At 46.5% G+C, this 16,295-nt stretch overlaps 1 protein-coding gene across 3 annotated transcripts; it reads right to left on the reverse strand.

Moving 5' to 3' along the window:
- Positions 1-9,284, reverse strand: GTPBP8 (GTP binding protein 8 (putative)). 3 transcript variants are annotated; one of them, XM_034789467.1, is made up of 8 exons: positions 9,140-9,284; positions 8,286-8,657; positions 7,250-7,348; positions 5,417-5,547; positions 4,904-5,003; positions 4,321-4,439; positions 2,099-2,224; positions 1-1,556 (listed from the first exon to the last, which is right to left on the reverse strand). In XM_034789467.1, the coding sequence occupies exons 2-7, from the start codon at positions 8,616-8,618 to the stop codon at positions 2,143-2,145; spliced, it is 864 nt and encodes a 287-aa protein (XP_034645358.1). In that variant the 5' UTR covers positions 8,619-8,657; positions 9,140-9,284; the 3' UTR covers positions 1-1,556; positions 2,099-2,142. The 3 variants fall into 3 exon arrangements, with proteins under 3 accessions (XP_034645358.1, XP_034645367.1, XP_034645376.1); XM_034789476.1 differs by having other exon boundaries at positions 1-1,605; XM_034789485.1 differs by lacking the exon at positions 7,250-7,348.
- Between the last annotated feature and the right edge of the window lie 7,011 nt (positions 9,285-16,295).

A 16,295-nucleotide genomic window follows, 5' to 3' on the forward strand; every position in this document is an offset into this window, starting at 1 on the left:
TTTTTTTTTTTAAATAAGAACCTTGGGTTCGGCAGGCAGATGTATATGAAGCTATAGGATTTAAGACACTTTTCACAAGGGTCCATTAATTTTGGATGCTTAACTTGGCAAGAGTCCAGAGCATGCAGTACCCAAAACTGAGTGGATGCTTCTGAAAAAGGTTTGCTAGCATGCTGAAACTATTCACCAAGAACTGACATTGAGCCATAGCATGTGCTCCAGGAAACTCTTTGCCCCTGAGAGATGTACCATTTGGGACAGCACCTCTGCTGTTATGACACTAAGCACTTCTAACAGTGGTTATAGATGGAGTCATAGCCCTAACTCTCCCTTTGTTCTGCTTGATGGATTTAACTCCTAAGTACTTTGATCAATCTCTTTTGCTTACAGCACATAAGAATTAGTTTACTGCATTAGGCTACTGTTCCAACAACTCCCAGATCCTGTTTTTAGGAGTGGCTACTATCAGGTAGCAGGATTAACATCTAATGACAATGAGTTTCTGAGGTCAATTAGGTTAGGTAAAGCATTTCCTTTTATGAACAGACATGAACTTGACCACACACCCTCTTAATCTACACTTAAGTCACATGTAGAGTACAGACATAGTATTGGTATTTAACAGCATTGCTGCAGTGAAGAGCACATACCTGAACCCCCAGGCTGGAAAGGTAGGGGTGTGTGTGTGGGCACACACACACCTACCTCCTTGCTCTACAGTGCTATTTTTAGCAGTGTAACATCCTCCTACTTAAGCCTTCCCTTACCCCAGTAAAAGGCTGCAGCTGCTCCCCCCTCTTGAAGCCTGTTGCCATGGCATACAGCTAGCCCCTGCAGTGACAAGTGAGAACACAGCCAATACTCCACACCCCACCAGTGTAAACTGAGCTTAAGAATGGGTGATCTTCTGGGAAGGAAATCTTACCCATCAGTAACACTACAGCTATGCCATCTAGTGGGCATTGCTGGACAGATGCAACTTAGTGTGAGAAGTTTATTCCACATTTGTTATATGCCCCTGAAGAATAGGAGGCTGCCACTGAGGGACAAGGTAGGGCCAGAGATGCAGCATGTACCTCATTTGCCATGGAAGTTCACTCCTTTATGGTCAGTTGTCATCACTTTAGAATTTTGGTTTGTTCCCTGAGAGGTCCACAATGAAGTCTGTGCTAAGCAAGAGAACACAGTGCAAAAAGGAGAGGTAACCTCCACCCCTTTGAAATCCTCAGGCCTTGCTCTCTAAGGCAATAGATGCTACGTAAGTACTAATTCTTCCAGCAGAGTGCTCCATTAACAAGTGCTGTCAAAGCAGTCGTCATCTTCTCACCAGTCACAGCTTTTCATCTGCTCTTTCTCCTAGGAACTGATGGGGTGGTGGAGAGCCCTCACAGCTTGTAGCCACTGCTGCTCGATTACATTAGGGTAATTTTCTTTTGGGGCATTGAGTGGAGGTACCACATAACTCCACGCAGCCTGTGTACCAGACTTTCTTTTCAGGCATCATCCTCTCATAACTTCTTAAAGGACAGGTCCTTTCCACCTCCAGGTAGGAAGCCCTACAGCAATACAGCAGGAAAGAGTGTTCTTGCTACTTCCTTGTCACCACTAAAGAAAGCATGAAAATTTAGAACTGAACACATACATCAACAAGTTCAAATTCCATAGGGTGACCCTATTCTCATATATTATCTGTATTAAAACAAATTGACTGACAGTCACAGCTGATCAGTGAATAAAGAATGTTGCTATAGCCAGGGCCACATGCACTCTGTTGGTGTTTCTCTTGCTATACCGCTATGTTCTAGCATCTAAGCCTTAATTGTGAAGCAGGTTTTAAATGAAAGCTATCTTCATAACAAGGAAGGGAAACAAGTGGAAGCTTGTTAAAACATAAGCTTTAAAAATCCTTTATTTTTTGTCAATTTAGTAAATTAATACCAATAAATGCATCTAGAAAATCATAGATAACATTCTGCTGCATGAATCACAACTTGTTAATGAAAATTTAAGGAAACTTGTTACAAACCCTCAAAATAATTTCACTATTTTATCTTATTTACAAAGCAAAAAGCAATGTCCAGAGCAATATGGTTGGTACCTGTTGTGCTGGATGAGTAGAATACAACAGGAGAGTTGTGGCTGTCAAGAATTCATCATGGGAAGGTTTCCTGTAACATGGGCTATAAAACACCTCAGCAGGTGGATGCCAGAATACTCTATGGAACTGTAGAAACAAAGATTTACATGTTCAGGTCCTTGCTTCCTTTAAATGCAGGTGCCTAATTCTGCTAACTGCCACCGTCCCTTGAAGTAACAGGTAACTTCAAAGTCAGCCAATTGTTTGATACATTTTAAAACATCAATTGTTGTGGGACTAAATTATCAGGAAATGTATAGTTCCTGCAGCAACTTTAACTCTACCCACTGCACAATCACAGAGTGGAATCAGCAAAAAATTTTATGGTACATCACCGATTCCCTTCACTTAGCTTTGTGTGTAGAAGGAAGTACTTGTCTTTCTGGTGCAAAAATGCAGCTTCACAAGAGTTTGAAATTACACCTCAGTGGTGCCCTAAACATTTTCTATCCAAAGAAATTAGGTGTTAATTCTTCCATTTAGTTTACTGCTGCAATAATAACAGAGTGCTACACTCTGCAGCTGAGGTTTAGAGTTCAGCAACCCTTAGTACAAGTTTAACAACTTCACAAGACATGTTCAAAATAAAGTGATGTTTAATATTTTTACTAGGGCTCTCTGCTGAGATTTTTTTTTAAACAAGGAAAAAATGTTACATAGGATTTTCCCCAGTTACACACACCACTTAATTTAAATGTCACGGGTCAAATTCTGGCCTATTGACTTCAATGTCCTAGGATTTCATTTATGTTTCTCCATAAAGAACTACATTTGAACTTTTATCAGGTATAACGTGCTCAGCAATGGAACCTTGGCTGTGACTCGTCACTTAATTCATGATCTCATTATAAAGGGATGTTATCATGACAGTTACAAACTGGTGTACTCCTTTACACGTTATCTTACAAAATCCAGTGCTGATCTCCCCAAATTGACAATTGCTCACTGCTCAATATCAAATAAAAAATCCTATGATATGAGATAAGGGCGCAGCAACCCCGCAGAGGAGATATGATACTCAAAGCACAGGCTTTGGGTAGTCAATAATACCCATACCAAGTGGCGTAGAACATTACCCCATGCTGATTTTTGGTAGCCTTTTGCTGTAAGTGACTTCACAAATGCAGAGCAATGGATATCTGGGTTCTATCTCAAGCTCTGCTACAACTTTTCTGTGTGTCCTTGGCCAAGTCACTTAGGAGCCTACATAGCTTTGTGGCTCTAGGCCTTAGCATAGTTCTACTCTGAAAATTGACACTGTAAAAGCAGCATTTTGAGGTCCCATGTTTGACATGCTCAAGATCAACCTTGCTCTATTTACACAAAGATTTTTTTAAATTGCCACAGTCTCACCCCAGAAACTGAGAGTCAAGCTGGGTTCTTTTCAACACATCCACCCCCCGTACAAGATTCTATATGCCAAATTCCATTCGGTTACATTTGTACCATGCAGCTTGGTTCAGTGAGGTGGTACAGATGTAACCAAGGGCAGAGCTGGGCCTGAAATCAGAAACTGGTTACCTGTTCTGCTAATGCTAGATCCAAAGCAAAACCCAGCTCCCTCTCCCAGTTGTACAGGCTCTGCAGGGCTAACCGGAATAAGAACATTGAAGTTAAAGTTACACACAGGCAGCAGAGCCGTTACGTAAGATGCCATTTTTATCTTGCTCTTTTTCAGAGTAGAACTGCATGTTAGCCTCTCTGCCTATTCCCCCATCTGCAGAGGGGATACTTTGTATACAGTCTTAGCGCAAAGTAGCCTTAATTTGTATTGGGCAGCATAACTGCAAGTACTATCCTTGGTATGCCTAAGAATGCCACAACCATTTCAAACCTGGTCCCAAGCTATTGCCCATACGTGGTCTGTTTAGAATGAGTGCGGTAGTCGCAGACAGGCATTCACACCACAAAACCCACCATCATATGTTGTGCCTCTGCTGCCAGTCTCATCTGAAAGACCAAACGAGGAATGGGCCTTGAAAGCTGAACTCTCCTCTCACCTCTTTAGGGGGTTCTCCCTCAGATAGGAGGGGATCAGCATGAGGATAACTTGCCCTGACACTGCTCATTGTACCTGTTCTGGGCATAAACAGGAGTTCGGTCTCCCAAACTGTCATACCTTTCAGTGAGTTTGGTGTTTTTCAGGTGCTTAAAATTAAGACATCAGTAGAAGTGAGCTTTACCTGACTGGGAAGAGTTGAGGAAAGCACCCCTGAGTGTGTTTCTCTGCGAAGTCTTGGATCTCCAGGACATTTTTAATCAACAGTCCCTTGGGAGCTTTGTCGATTTTGGTTAACACAAACTGCACAAATCCATAAAGAGAAGATTTAGGGAGCAGGGGGGGAAGAATGTTGCTTTACTGTAAACCTGGAAATGTTTGCCAAGATGTATCACCCTCCCACCACTTTCAAACTGCTCCATGTCCTATCTAAATGGGATACTAGGACATGAACGCTGAGCACCCAGCCTATTAAAATCAGGCCTCTTTAAGGGGTGTCAAAGTAGGCACCAAAAATAAGGTCAATTTTGAAAATTCAGACCTAAAAAAAAAGACAGATTTTCAGGCCTCCCTATACAGTACGAATAAAAAAAAGGGGGAGGCGGGGACAATTTTTTTCCCTGTGCAGATCACCTTTAACTCACTGCTAGAGCTCTACTGCTGAGGCTCGTCTAGCTGAAGGTACAAAATGTTTAGAGAATGCCCTTGAGCCCGGCCAATTTACATTTTTAATTTGGTTCGTGTTTTAAAGAGAAAGTATAACTTACAACGTAAGGGATCCCAAACTCTTCCAACATTTCTATGGCAATGTGGTCTGCTTTCTGAAATCCTACCAAGCTGTCCACTAATAAGAACGTCCTCTTCAAGCTAACAAAGATACAGATAGTAACACAAGTGAGGGGCAATGCAACAATGGTTGTTTCTACGTTAACTAGCAAGAGAACTGAGACGCTACCTCATAGGATTTGGAGATGGGAAAAGAGAATTAGTCTTATCTAGTTCATCCTGAGAGGAGTCAATATAGGATAGCACCTAAGGGGAATATTTTCCAGTGCTTTGATCCATCCAAGCTTCAAAACAGGACTCAAACAATGGTAATGCCACCACTTCACTCTGGAAGCTATACCGTGGTCTAATACATTCCACCCCATTGTTGGTAATGCCTTCTTGATATCTACACTTAACTCCTCCACCTTTTTATAATCTCCGCAAACATCCCACTGTTCTGATGCACTGTGAGATTGCAGGTAAAACACGACAGCATGCAATGGCTCTCTTACTTCTGACGCTCTTGTAAATAGGCCTCCACCATGTCAGCAAAGTCTTGCGGGGCTCGGTAGCCATAGCCTGGCATGTCCACCAACGTAAAGTATTTCCCCACTTTGAAGAAATTCATTTTCTTTGTGTGGCCCTGGAGAGAGAAAGGTTGGGCTTTATTAAATATTACTAAATGACCATGGGATTATTTAAAAGGTACTTTATGCCCAACATTAAAAATCTGAGCTGAATATGGACAAGAACCAAGAATCCGATGGGCCTAGAAGACTGGAAAGTGTTTTAGATTCATTAGAAACTCTGAATAGACTTTGTAATGTATCCTGGGTAACTGACAAGCTGACTGAATGAGGGAAGCACTTCATGGTTTAGTAGAAACAGGATACCATCCCAACGACTGATACACAAGCTTAAGTTTGTCTAAATGTGACTACACAAATCTATGTAGTTGAGGAGGGAGATGCTGTATGAGCCCACGTAGGAGAGTCCAGTAGGCACATGATGTACTGGACTTACATTTTTTGAAATTACAACTCTAGAGCAGTATCAGGGGGTAGCCGCGTTAGTCTGTATCCACAAAAACAACAAGGAGTCTGGTGGCACCTTAAAGATTAACAGATTTATTTGGGCATAAGCTTTCATGAAGAGGTGTTTTATCCACGAATGCTTATGCCCAAATAAATCTGTTAGCCTTTAAGGTGCCACCAGAACACTAGTACTTACCATACTATTTAGCCATGGTATCAGAAAGGATTTTAGAAAACACTCGGCAGCAGTGTTTCTCAGCCAGGGATATGCATACCCCTGGGGTACGTGGAGGTCTTCCAGAGGTACATCAACTCATCTACATGTTTGCCTAGTTTTACAACTGGCTACATAAAAAGCACTAGCAAAGTCCGTACGAACTCAAATTCATAAACAAGTCGTATCATAGAATATCAGGGTTGGAAGGGACCTCAGGAGGTCATCTAGTCCAACCCCCGGCTCAAAGCAGGACCAATACTGCTCTCTATAGTATACACTGAAATGTAAGTACAATATTTACATTCCAGTTGATGTCTTTTATAACTACATGGTAAAATGAGAAAGAAAGCAATTTTTCAGTAATAAAAATACAAAAGTGTCACAGCACATTATGTCTGATTTTGTAAGGAAATAGTTTAAGTGAGGTGAAACTTGCAGGTACACAAGACAAATCAGACTCCTGAAAGGGGTACAGTAGTCTGGAAAGGTGAAGAACCACTGCTTTACGGATCCTGGTCTTCACACATAGCCAGAGAACCTAGTCTCTGCCTATGGGAGGTTCTCAGTTTGGGCCTCTGTGAGTCCATAGGGTATGGCGGCCCCTTGCACAGCCTCCCTGTGGCCTGCTCCTCTCCGTGTGGAGCAGACTGCGACAGTTCCACTGCTTCAAAGACCTTCCACAGTCATTACTTGAACAGGAGGATTTAGCTCCGAGTGCCAAACTACTCTCAAAAAGTGACTACAAATTAGCTTGGTAGGGCTGTGTGTTTGTTTTGTCTCAGCGGCCGCACATCAAGTATGCTCCAACTTATGAGTAATAAGATTCTTTTTTTCCTCCCAACTGTTAGCCCTGCAAACTTACCCTGGGCTCTGAGAGTCAAGCTAGGTTCTTTTCACCTCATATTTCCAGTAATAGGACTTTTGCAAATGAACCTTAAAATTTCTGTTGAAGATGCACAAGCCAGAACAGAATCCAGCTTACGCTCCCAGAGCTTTGTGTTACCTCAGAGCTAAGGTTATCCCTCTTTCTCTCATCTCCCCTGACTGGCAGGAACTTCCAGTTGAGATGGAGGGAATCCCATAACGACACTTACTGGAGTTTTTGACACTCGGACTTCAACATCGGGAGCCAATGAAAACAAGGCCTTTATTAAGGAGGATTTCCCAACATTGCTTCTGCCCACAAAGCACACCTGGAGAGAGACAGGAGAAAGGAGATACTACTGTTAGTTTTCTCTCCTTCATCCAACCCCACCTGTGCAACAGGAGTGGGTCACTCCTGCAAATCCTCAATTAGTTCTTGTGGCCTTACCACCTTAGACGAGGAAGGATGGTCCAGTGACTACAGCACTCACGTAAGTCTTGGGAGCCGAGTTCTAGACCATACCATAGACTTCCCGTGTAAAGCTGAGCAAGTCATGTAGCCTCTCAGTTCCCCATCTGTAAAATGGGGATAATAGCACTTCCCTATCTCACAGGGGTGTCATCACAGATTGTGAGGTGCTCAGATAGCATGGTGCTGGGGGCCATATATGTAACTAAGACAGACTCGCTTTCAGGGAATGTCTTTGTGCTAGTTGATACCCTCCTATATGAAAAGTCGCTGGAAGGGCCAAGTTAGGTTGAAAACTTAGTACCCTGACAACATGAAATTTCCATGTAATTGTCCTATCTGTAGGGATAAATATTTTGTTCCCTTGATAAGGGACTTAGTCCTTCAACTCTGTAAAATCTTGGGACATCTGCAAAAAGCCCAGGCATTAGTCTAGTCCTTGGACCCCAGGCCCTTCAAAAGCTGCGCTTCCATCAGTTCGCCTGCCCAGTGTGGACAAAAATGCACCACTTGCTCCGAGGGAATTGACAGTGCAGAGCAGGTTTCCCTACATAAGATCATGCTGACGCAGCCCCCATGATTCACAGAGGGCTGAGGCTGCACAGAGACGCTCTCTTTTGGCTCCATGTGGTCAAACCAACTGCCAAAACTATAGCACCCAAATGCATGAATTCAGGGAAGGGGAGATAGGGACGATGCTGTATAGGATGGACTCCCTGCTCCCCCCCACTCAGCATGTGTTCTGACCACAGGAGCAAGGATACCGCCTCCCTCTCCATCCCTGGAAATGGCTTCACCTCAGGCTGTGACAGCTGTGGTGCATGGTCCATGCGGACAGCAGAACTGAAATAATCAATCGTGTGTCTGCCCGAGGGTTTGAAAAGCGCCTCTGCCCTGTGGATGTCATCCAGGCCGGGGTTGAAAGTCCGGAAGCTTGCAGTGTTCACGTTCGAGGCTAGATACTTCTCTAGACCCTGGAGAGGGAAAACTACACCAGTGAGCTTTTTATCCTCCAGCTGCAGCACTTCCGAAAACGATGCATTTTTGGTAGAGCTCCTCCAAGTAGTGCTGTGTCTCCGGAGCAGGCAGTTTGCCCCCGCAAGCCTCCTCATCCTCTGTAGCTGGAGCATCTCTGGTCGCTCTGCCCAGTCTCCCAAAAGCTCATCAGCCTGCAATGGTTTAAAGAGTCCTTAAAGAGCTAGTCCAACAGCTGAACCAAAGGTAGCTTCACACTGGAGATCAGTGTCTCACGCTCAAAGCCCTGAGTGGAGGGAACTTTAAGGGGGTTATTATATTTGTACCGCAGTAACACCCGCCTCACACCCCAAGAGAAGATGGTGTCCCTGGCGCGTTCACAACCCGGGTGTCAGGCAGGGCACCCCAGGGGGGAGGATGGAGGCACCCAGTGGAGTTAAGCCGGGAAGATGGACGCACTGGAAATGCAGGAGGTCTGTGGAGGATGGTTGGGTCCTGCGCGAAGACGGGTCCTGCAGCCGGGCCCGGGCCCGGGGGGCGCTTTGCAGCGGGGCCAGGCGCAGCAAGGCTGGAAGGATGCCAGAGCACCGGGGCAGAGGGGGCGGCAGTAGGTGCTCAGGCGGGTTGCGATGGCAGCGGGGAGGGACACGCAGGGGAAGGGGCTGCCCGGACTCACCCTCTCCCTGGCAGCGGCGGCGGCCCGACCTCTCCGCGGCCCTTAACCCCGGCCGGGGCGATCACTTCCGGGCAGGGAGGTGGGGCTGGGCCGGCGCTGCGGGGTGATGGGGAGGAGGCGCCGCATGGAGGGGTGGGGGGAGGTTCCCTGCAGCGGGCCTGGCCCCGGCCTCTCCGGAGCTGAGACCGTCCCTCCCCCCGTCCCCGCGAGCTGCCGAGCCGCGAGCACCCTGCGGGGGCGGTGTGTGCCGTGGGGGCTCCCCTCGGGCCGGCTTTGCACCCGCCCCCCACCTCCACACTCTGCATCCCATCCACACCGCACGGCCTGGGCGCTCGCTGCTCCCTCCCTGGCCGGCCAGCTGGAGTAGCCCCGTCCCGGGCTGATGAGCTCGCGGGTACTGAAGCAGGTTAATGGAGAGGGGCGGGGAGTTTATTCATTGTTTGAAACTGTTGTTTGAAGATTGTTTGAAACTGTTGCTCCCTCTTTAACTCAAACGCCTAATAAACGCAGGAGAAAAGGTAGAACAGGAGTACTTGTGGTCACCCAGCCTCCCTTTCCCACTTGAGAGCAGAGAAGGCTCTCCCTGCACACGTAAGCCCAGACTGGACAGCCCTGCTCATTTCTAAGATTAAATCATAATAATGGAGAGGGAAGAAATCCACCTTGCAAGCCTTCTTCCCCCCTTGTAAAAAGGAAGAAGAAAAGCACAGACCCATTTTTTTCCCTTTGTAGTTCATCTTTAAGCTACCTCGCCTCAGCATTGTACAGCCCAAGTCGATTTCAGAGCAGCCCAGCACTGCATTGCACTGCTCTGCTCCAAGGCTGGGCAGCGGCAGGTGAAAGAGAATCTGTTTCCTCTTCCATCATAGCCAGAGAGCTGAGCAGCTCTGGAGAGCGGTAGGCTGTCTCCAGGCTTTGGGACCTTCAACTGTATAGTGCCCAGTTAGGAGCTACTTCAATACTGAAACAGACAACGCAAGTTTAAATGCACCCCAGAAGGGGGTTAGTAGGGATGGAAAGTAAGGGGGGCCTGGAAGAGGAAGCAGGTAGCAAGGAGGCATAAAAATGGGGTTTGGCTGCCTTTTCACTTAATGTTTGTAATACTCAATTTAAAAATAGGAGGCAAGATAATTATTATAGAGCCCCTTTCCCCTTGTTAATTTCCTGGCTGTCAACCCCATTCTGTTTCTTTTATTCAGGAGGTTTTATTGTGCACTATTGTGGGTTAGTGCACAGCCATGTAATCACTATAAAAGGTTCAACTAGCCAATCAGAACATGGTTTTGGACCATCAGTGTTCCCAGCCAGACTCCCAATAAGAAGAATAAGGCTGATCCTACAGTTTATCCATTTCAAATCCATGAAGGAGAAACAAGCTAGAGGTAGGCCTGTACTGGGTTTTTGGTAGCTACACAGCTGTACCTGCACCAGTGCAAGCCCCTACTGTAAATGCACTGTCCCAGCGCAAAATGTGATTTGCACCAGCAGGCTTTCTCCAGTTTCAAATTAAAAACTCCAGTGCAAATAAAGGCCATAGTTAACAACCCAGTAATAAAGGAAACTGGAATTACTTGCTCTGATCACCAGATGGCAATAAAGGGGCAGTCAAAGAGCATTTTTTTAGAAACACTCACTATAAATTACAGACAAAAACTATGTTAAAAGAACATTACGTTTGCAAAGTTAACCACTCAAACGTAAAGAAATGCCAGATGTACGCTGCTTGTGCAACCTTACTTGCATATGTGCTTACCTGGTGCATATGCATTATGATACAGTCTTTATTTTGTCTATCGGAGTTTTATACTGACCCCATCACTGCAGTGGCTGAGCATCTTCCATGTCAAATCAATAGGAGTAGCAAAGCCCCTCAGTGACTTCATACATTCTCTGGTGCGTCTGGGGTCAAAACCCCACTCTCCCCACAGTTGCCAGTTCCAGTTTCCTTGCACAACAAGTCCTAGTCTCACCCCCCCCCCCTCAAATTCCCAGTTTCTCTCCCCCTTCCAGTCTCACTCTCACCAGCCTCCTTGCCCCAATCTCCTTCTTTCCCCAGTCTGGCTCTTGTCCTCTCTGCAGTCGAGTCAGACAGCTTTCTCCTCACTGCCTGGGTGCCAGCAGGGATCAGCCACACCCAGGCCTGGAGCTGCAATCAGAGGGAAAGTACAGCTTTACCCCATAGCCCTGGGCTGGGGCATGCTCATCACTCTGTGGGGATGGCACATGCACAATTTGATCAGCACTAAGATCTATGAGAGGCTTGAGTATCCTCACTGAGAACAGAACCTTTGGAAATTTTAGCTGTTAAACTCTAGGATGTCTCTACTGAGCCTCAAGGATCAGAGGGGTAGCCGTGTTAGTCTGAATCTGTAAAAAGCAACAGAGGGTCCTGTAGCACCTTCCTTCTGTTAGTCTCAAAGGTGCCACAGGACCCTCTGTTGCTTTCTACTGAGCCTGTGCAAAATGATTTTTTCCCCAAGATTGATGCAAAGGCCAGCCCCTACCAAATTGCAAGTGCCTGCTTCAGAGCACAGGCACACTAGTGTTTCTCAAAGAAAAGGTCATTTGCAGAAGTGGCTGTAGCATTTAGGGTGAAACTTTCCCAAATTATTCAGCCCGAGGCAGCTTGAGAAATTTCAGCCCAAGTGGTTATAGTTTGGCAATCGATAAGCAACCGAAAACAGGGTCTTGTAATGGGAAGCGTTGGGCAACCTTAAAATAGGTACAGCTATGAGCCCCTACAATAGAAGAAAATGGGGGTATATATTATACTGAGCATACATGTGCATGTGCCAAAGATCACTGAAGATACAGACAGTTGGGTTGCTGAACTGTGCCAAAGCTGTTGATAGAACCTATTCTGTGTTCTTCTCAACAAGCCCACGTGTACATTAACAGAAAAGTGTTCTCTGTGGTAATGTAGGCCTTAGTGGATCAATGCAGGAGATCCATGAAAAGGTCCATAGGGTGGCCAGATCAAGTGCACAATGCCAGAATTCGAAAATAAAAAATAAAAGGCCGCACTTTCAAGAGTGAGCAAAATGGGAACTGCATTATCAGTATCCCCTACCAATTCCAATATTGATGGTGTTTCTGTCCACACTGTGCCCCTGGGTGACCCTGCATGCCCAATATTTCCATGGCTCAAGGAATCTTTCTCAGACTTTACAAACCCACAGAGAACAAAACCCTACTGAGCAAGTGCACGACGAGGGTGGAGTGTGCTTTTGGTAGACGGAAATTAAAATGGAGATATCCACTGGCTGCACTGGTATCTCTGTATCTAATGTTTTTATTAGACGTCTGCTGCATTTTGCATCAGGATCTGAAAACATTTTGCATGGGGATCTGTCAGTCAAGGCTACACTGACCAGGCAGTCACGCTGGCTCTGACCTATGTACTACTAAACAGAGAAGTGACTGTTAACCCTGCTTGCAGTCTGTGGTTGCATGTAGTTTGAAACTGAGTGGGGGAAGTGGATGTAGGGCAACAGCTAGCTAATGTACTGTAATGCTGGTCTGTTTTGGTTATTTGCATTAAAACCACCCTTGTAAAATTCTCTGTAATTGTGCTGAGCCTAGTTGATACATTATTTGTTTTTATGGTAGTGAGGTTATTTTCTGGCTGTTTTCCAAATGACTTATGATGCAACAGGGAATGCATTGTTTGATTTGCATTAAAGACCAGTGTAACTGATGTGCAAAGTACACATGACCTTTTGTTTCCAACCCGCACTTTTTAAATACTTAAATATGTGCAAAAGCCATACAAACCCGAACGTGTACAGGGGCAATGTTTGCCTTATGCGTGCCTGAAATTGAGGTACATCATCTCCTTCCATTTATCTGGCACAGTAATTGAATGACTGGGGAAAGGCTGAGAAGGGCAGGAGAAGCTGGTGTAGGTGCCCATTGTGATAGGGTTACCATACGTCCGTTTTTTCCCGGACATGTCCGGCTTTTCGGCAATCAAACCCCCGTCCGGGGGGAATTGCCAAAAAGCCAAACATGTCCAGGAAAAATACCTTCCGGGCACTTCCCCTCCCGCGGGGGCTCTGCTCCTCCCCTGACTCTTCGGCTCTGTTTAAGAGACGAGCGCTACGGGCTTCGGGCAGCCCCCATGCCTCCGGACCCTGCGCCACCGGAGCCCGGAAGGGGAAGTGCCCGGCTGGGGGCGCAGGGTCTGGAGGCANGACTCTCCATGGGGTCCTGGCCCCGCCCATTTCCCACCCCAGCCACGCCCCAACCCCCGCCCCTTCCCTGTCCCAACCCCGCCCCCTCCTCCCTCCCCCTCCCAGCCACGCGAAAAGGGCAGCCCAAGCGCTACCGGCTTCACCGTTTGCCGGGCAGCCTCCAGACCCTGCGCCCCCGGCTGGGCGCTTCCCCTCCCGGGCTCCAGCTGCGCTGGGGAAGCGCCGGCCGGGGGTGCAGGGTCTGGGGGCTGCCCGGCAAACCGTGAAGCCGGTAGCGCTTGGGCAGCCCTTTTCGCGTGGCTGGGAGTGGGAGGGAGGAGGGGGGCGGAGTTAGGGCAGGGAAGGGGCGGAGTTGGGGGTGGGAAATGGGCAGGGCCAGGGCCCGTGGAGGGTCCTCTTTTTTTATTTGTTAAATATGGTAACCCTACATTGTGATAAAGCTGCAGGCAATGGGTGGGATTTTGAGCCCAATAACAGCACCGCCACATCAGCCTTTGTATGCTGCTATGGGACCAGTCCTGAGAGAATTCCACCAGTGCAGGCACCGCATCAGACAGCTGCAGGTTGTCCTATGAGGCTTCCGCCAGGAATAGACGGGATATGCAAATGGCAGGGGTTACAGGAGCAGGGCCAGAGCACTACAGCAATACTGGGTTAGGCTGCCACCCACAGGCAGTTCGGATTGGGCTGCTAACTTGAGGTAGCTCCCTGGAACAATCCAGAAACAAAAGGGCACTAGGTAACTTTTAACCACCTTTTCCTTGCTTCTTCCCCTTCACATTTCCCCTGGGCCGTGAGGTTTGTGTTGTGTCTCTAAGAGTACATCTGCACTGCAGCTGGAAGGTGTAAATTCCACCTCAAGGAGACTTACCCGCGCTAGCTCTGAGCAAGCTAATGCACTAAAAATAGCAATGTAGCCCCAATGGTGTCAGTGGCTAGCCGCCTAGTGACTCAGATGGGATCATACTCAGGGCGCCTAGCCCGTCCCACTGCTTGCACTGCTGTGGCCACACTTCTGTTTTCAGCACGCTTGCTCTAGTGCAGGTCTGGCTCCTAGAGCTGGAATTTACATCTTCTAGCTTCAGTGCAGACATATCTAAGGCACAGCACAGAATCTTCCCCATCTCTCTGTTGCTTCCAAATAGCTGTTAAACAACTGGGGATGAAATTCTGTCTTCCCTGTGCATTGCTGTCTCCCTTCTTATGTATTCCAGCATCAGTTCCTTGTCTTCCCACTGGTACCACTCCCTGCTTTCGCAGAGTGCTCCTGCCTTTTTCAAAGTGACTGGCACATGAGATCGCCAGTCTGGGGGCATGGATTTTTAATAAATCTATCTAGTCAGGGGTGCTACCATGTGACTAGAGAACAGCTAACATCAGACCTATATTTAAGAAGGGGAAAAAAGTCACCTTTGTCCGGCTTGTCCTTGTCTGTCTCTCCACAAATGCAAGTCAACACCACACCATTCTATTTTGTTATGAGCACGTTCTTTCCATTTCTGGCCAAAGAGTTTTGTCATGGGATCAGCCCAGCACGTTTTCAGTCTGCCTAGCAATCGCTTGTGGTCTCTGGGGATCCAGTCACTGATGTGGGTTGTCCACCTATTGTCTTGCATGACCCTCCCATCTTTGCTTTGCATCGTACATCGCCTGCACTACACCTGTAATTGCACAGATCTATTAAATTATGAATAAAAGAATAATTAAATTCATGGAGATAAATGGAAAAAGGGAAATAATGCCACATGGACTATGCCAGACTAACCTGATATCCTCCTTCAAGAAGATAACTGATTTTTTAGATAAAGGAAATGCAATAGATCTGATATAGCTGGACTTCAGTAAAGCATTTGACATGGCGTCACATGGGAAATTATTAGTTAAATTAGGGAAGATAGGGATTAGTACAAGAATTGTGAGGTGGATGAGGAACTGGCTCATGGGGAGAGGACAACGGGTTGAGTTAAAGGTGAACTATTAGACTAGAGGGAGGTTATTAGTGGAGTTCCTCAAGGATCGGTCTTGGCACCAATCTTATTTAATACTTTTATTTATGACTGGCATGAAAAGTAGGAATGCACTAATGAAATTTGTTGACAGTATGAAGTTGGGAGGCATCGCCAATACAGAGGAGGATTGGAACATTGTACAGGAAGATCTGGATTACCTTGAAGACTGGAGTGACAGAAAAGGGATGAAATTCAATAGTTTGAAGTGCAAAGTCATGCACTTAGGATCTAATAATAAGAATTTCTGCTACCAGCTGGGGGCTCACCAGTTGGAAGTGACAGAGGAGGATGGAGATCTGGGCGTGTGGGCTGATCAAGGATTACTAGGAGCCACCAATGTAATATGGCTGCGAAAAAGGCAAATATGATCCTAGAATGTATTAAGCGAGGCATTTCCAGTAGAGGCAGAGACGTATTAATGCGATTGTACAAGGCAGTGGTTAGACCTGCTCTGGGACACTGTGTGCAGTTTTGGTCATCTTTGCTGAAGAAAGATGAACTTAAACTGGAACAGATGCAGAGAAGAGCTACTAGGATGATCAGGGGATTGAAGAGCCTATCTGATAAGAGGAGGCTGGAGGAGATTGGCTTATTTAGTCTTGCAAAAAGAAAGCTGAGAGGAGATATAATTGCTTTCTCAAAATACATTGGGGGAGTAAAACTCCAGGAAGGGAGAAGATTTATTTAAGCCAAAGGACAATGTTGGCATAAGAACAAATAGGTGTAAAGTGGCCACTAACAAATTCAGGCTGGACATTAGAAGGAGGTTTCTAACCATCAGCAGGGTGAGGTTCTGGAACAGCCACCCTATAGGAATCATGGAGGAAAACAATTAGTTTTGAGGCAGCTGGACCAGTTTGAGTGTGATTGTAGAAGGGGGTTGCTTGTGATGATAGGGGCAGTGCTCAGCAGCCCTGAGGGTCCCTTCAGTTTCATGTCTGGTGTTCCTAAAAT

This window comes from Trachemys scripta, chromosome 1 (assembly GCF_013100865.1).
Source record: "Trachemys scripta elegans isolate TJP31775 chromosome 1, CAS_Tse_1.0, whole genome shotgun sequence".
Lineage (NCBI taxonomy): Eukaryota > Metazoa > Chordata > Testudines > Emydidae > Trachemys > Trachemys scripta.

What these genes read in the sequence shown, in the direction of transcription:
- GTPBP8 (XM_034789467.1), bottom strand. Translation starts at nt 8,618, where the DNA reads ATGCTCCAGCTACAGAGGATGAGGAGGCTTGCGGGGGCAAACTGCCTG. An exon ending in TATTTACAAGAGCGTCAGAA is followed by an intron (nt 5,004 to 5,416) that starts GTAAGAGAGCCA and finishes TATCTTTGTTAG; the next exon opens with CTTGAAGAGGACGTTCTTAT. An exon ending in AGTTTGGGATCCCTTACGTT is followed by an intron (nt 4,440 to 4,903) that starts GTAAGTTATACT and finishes GGATTTGTGCAG; the next exon opens with TTTGTGTTAACCAAAATCGA.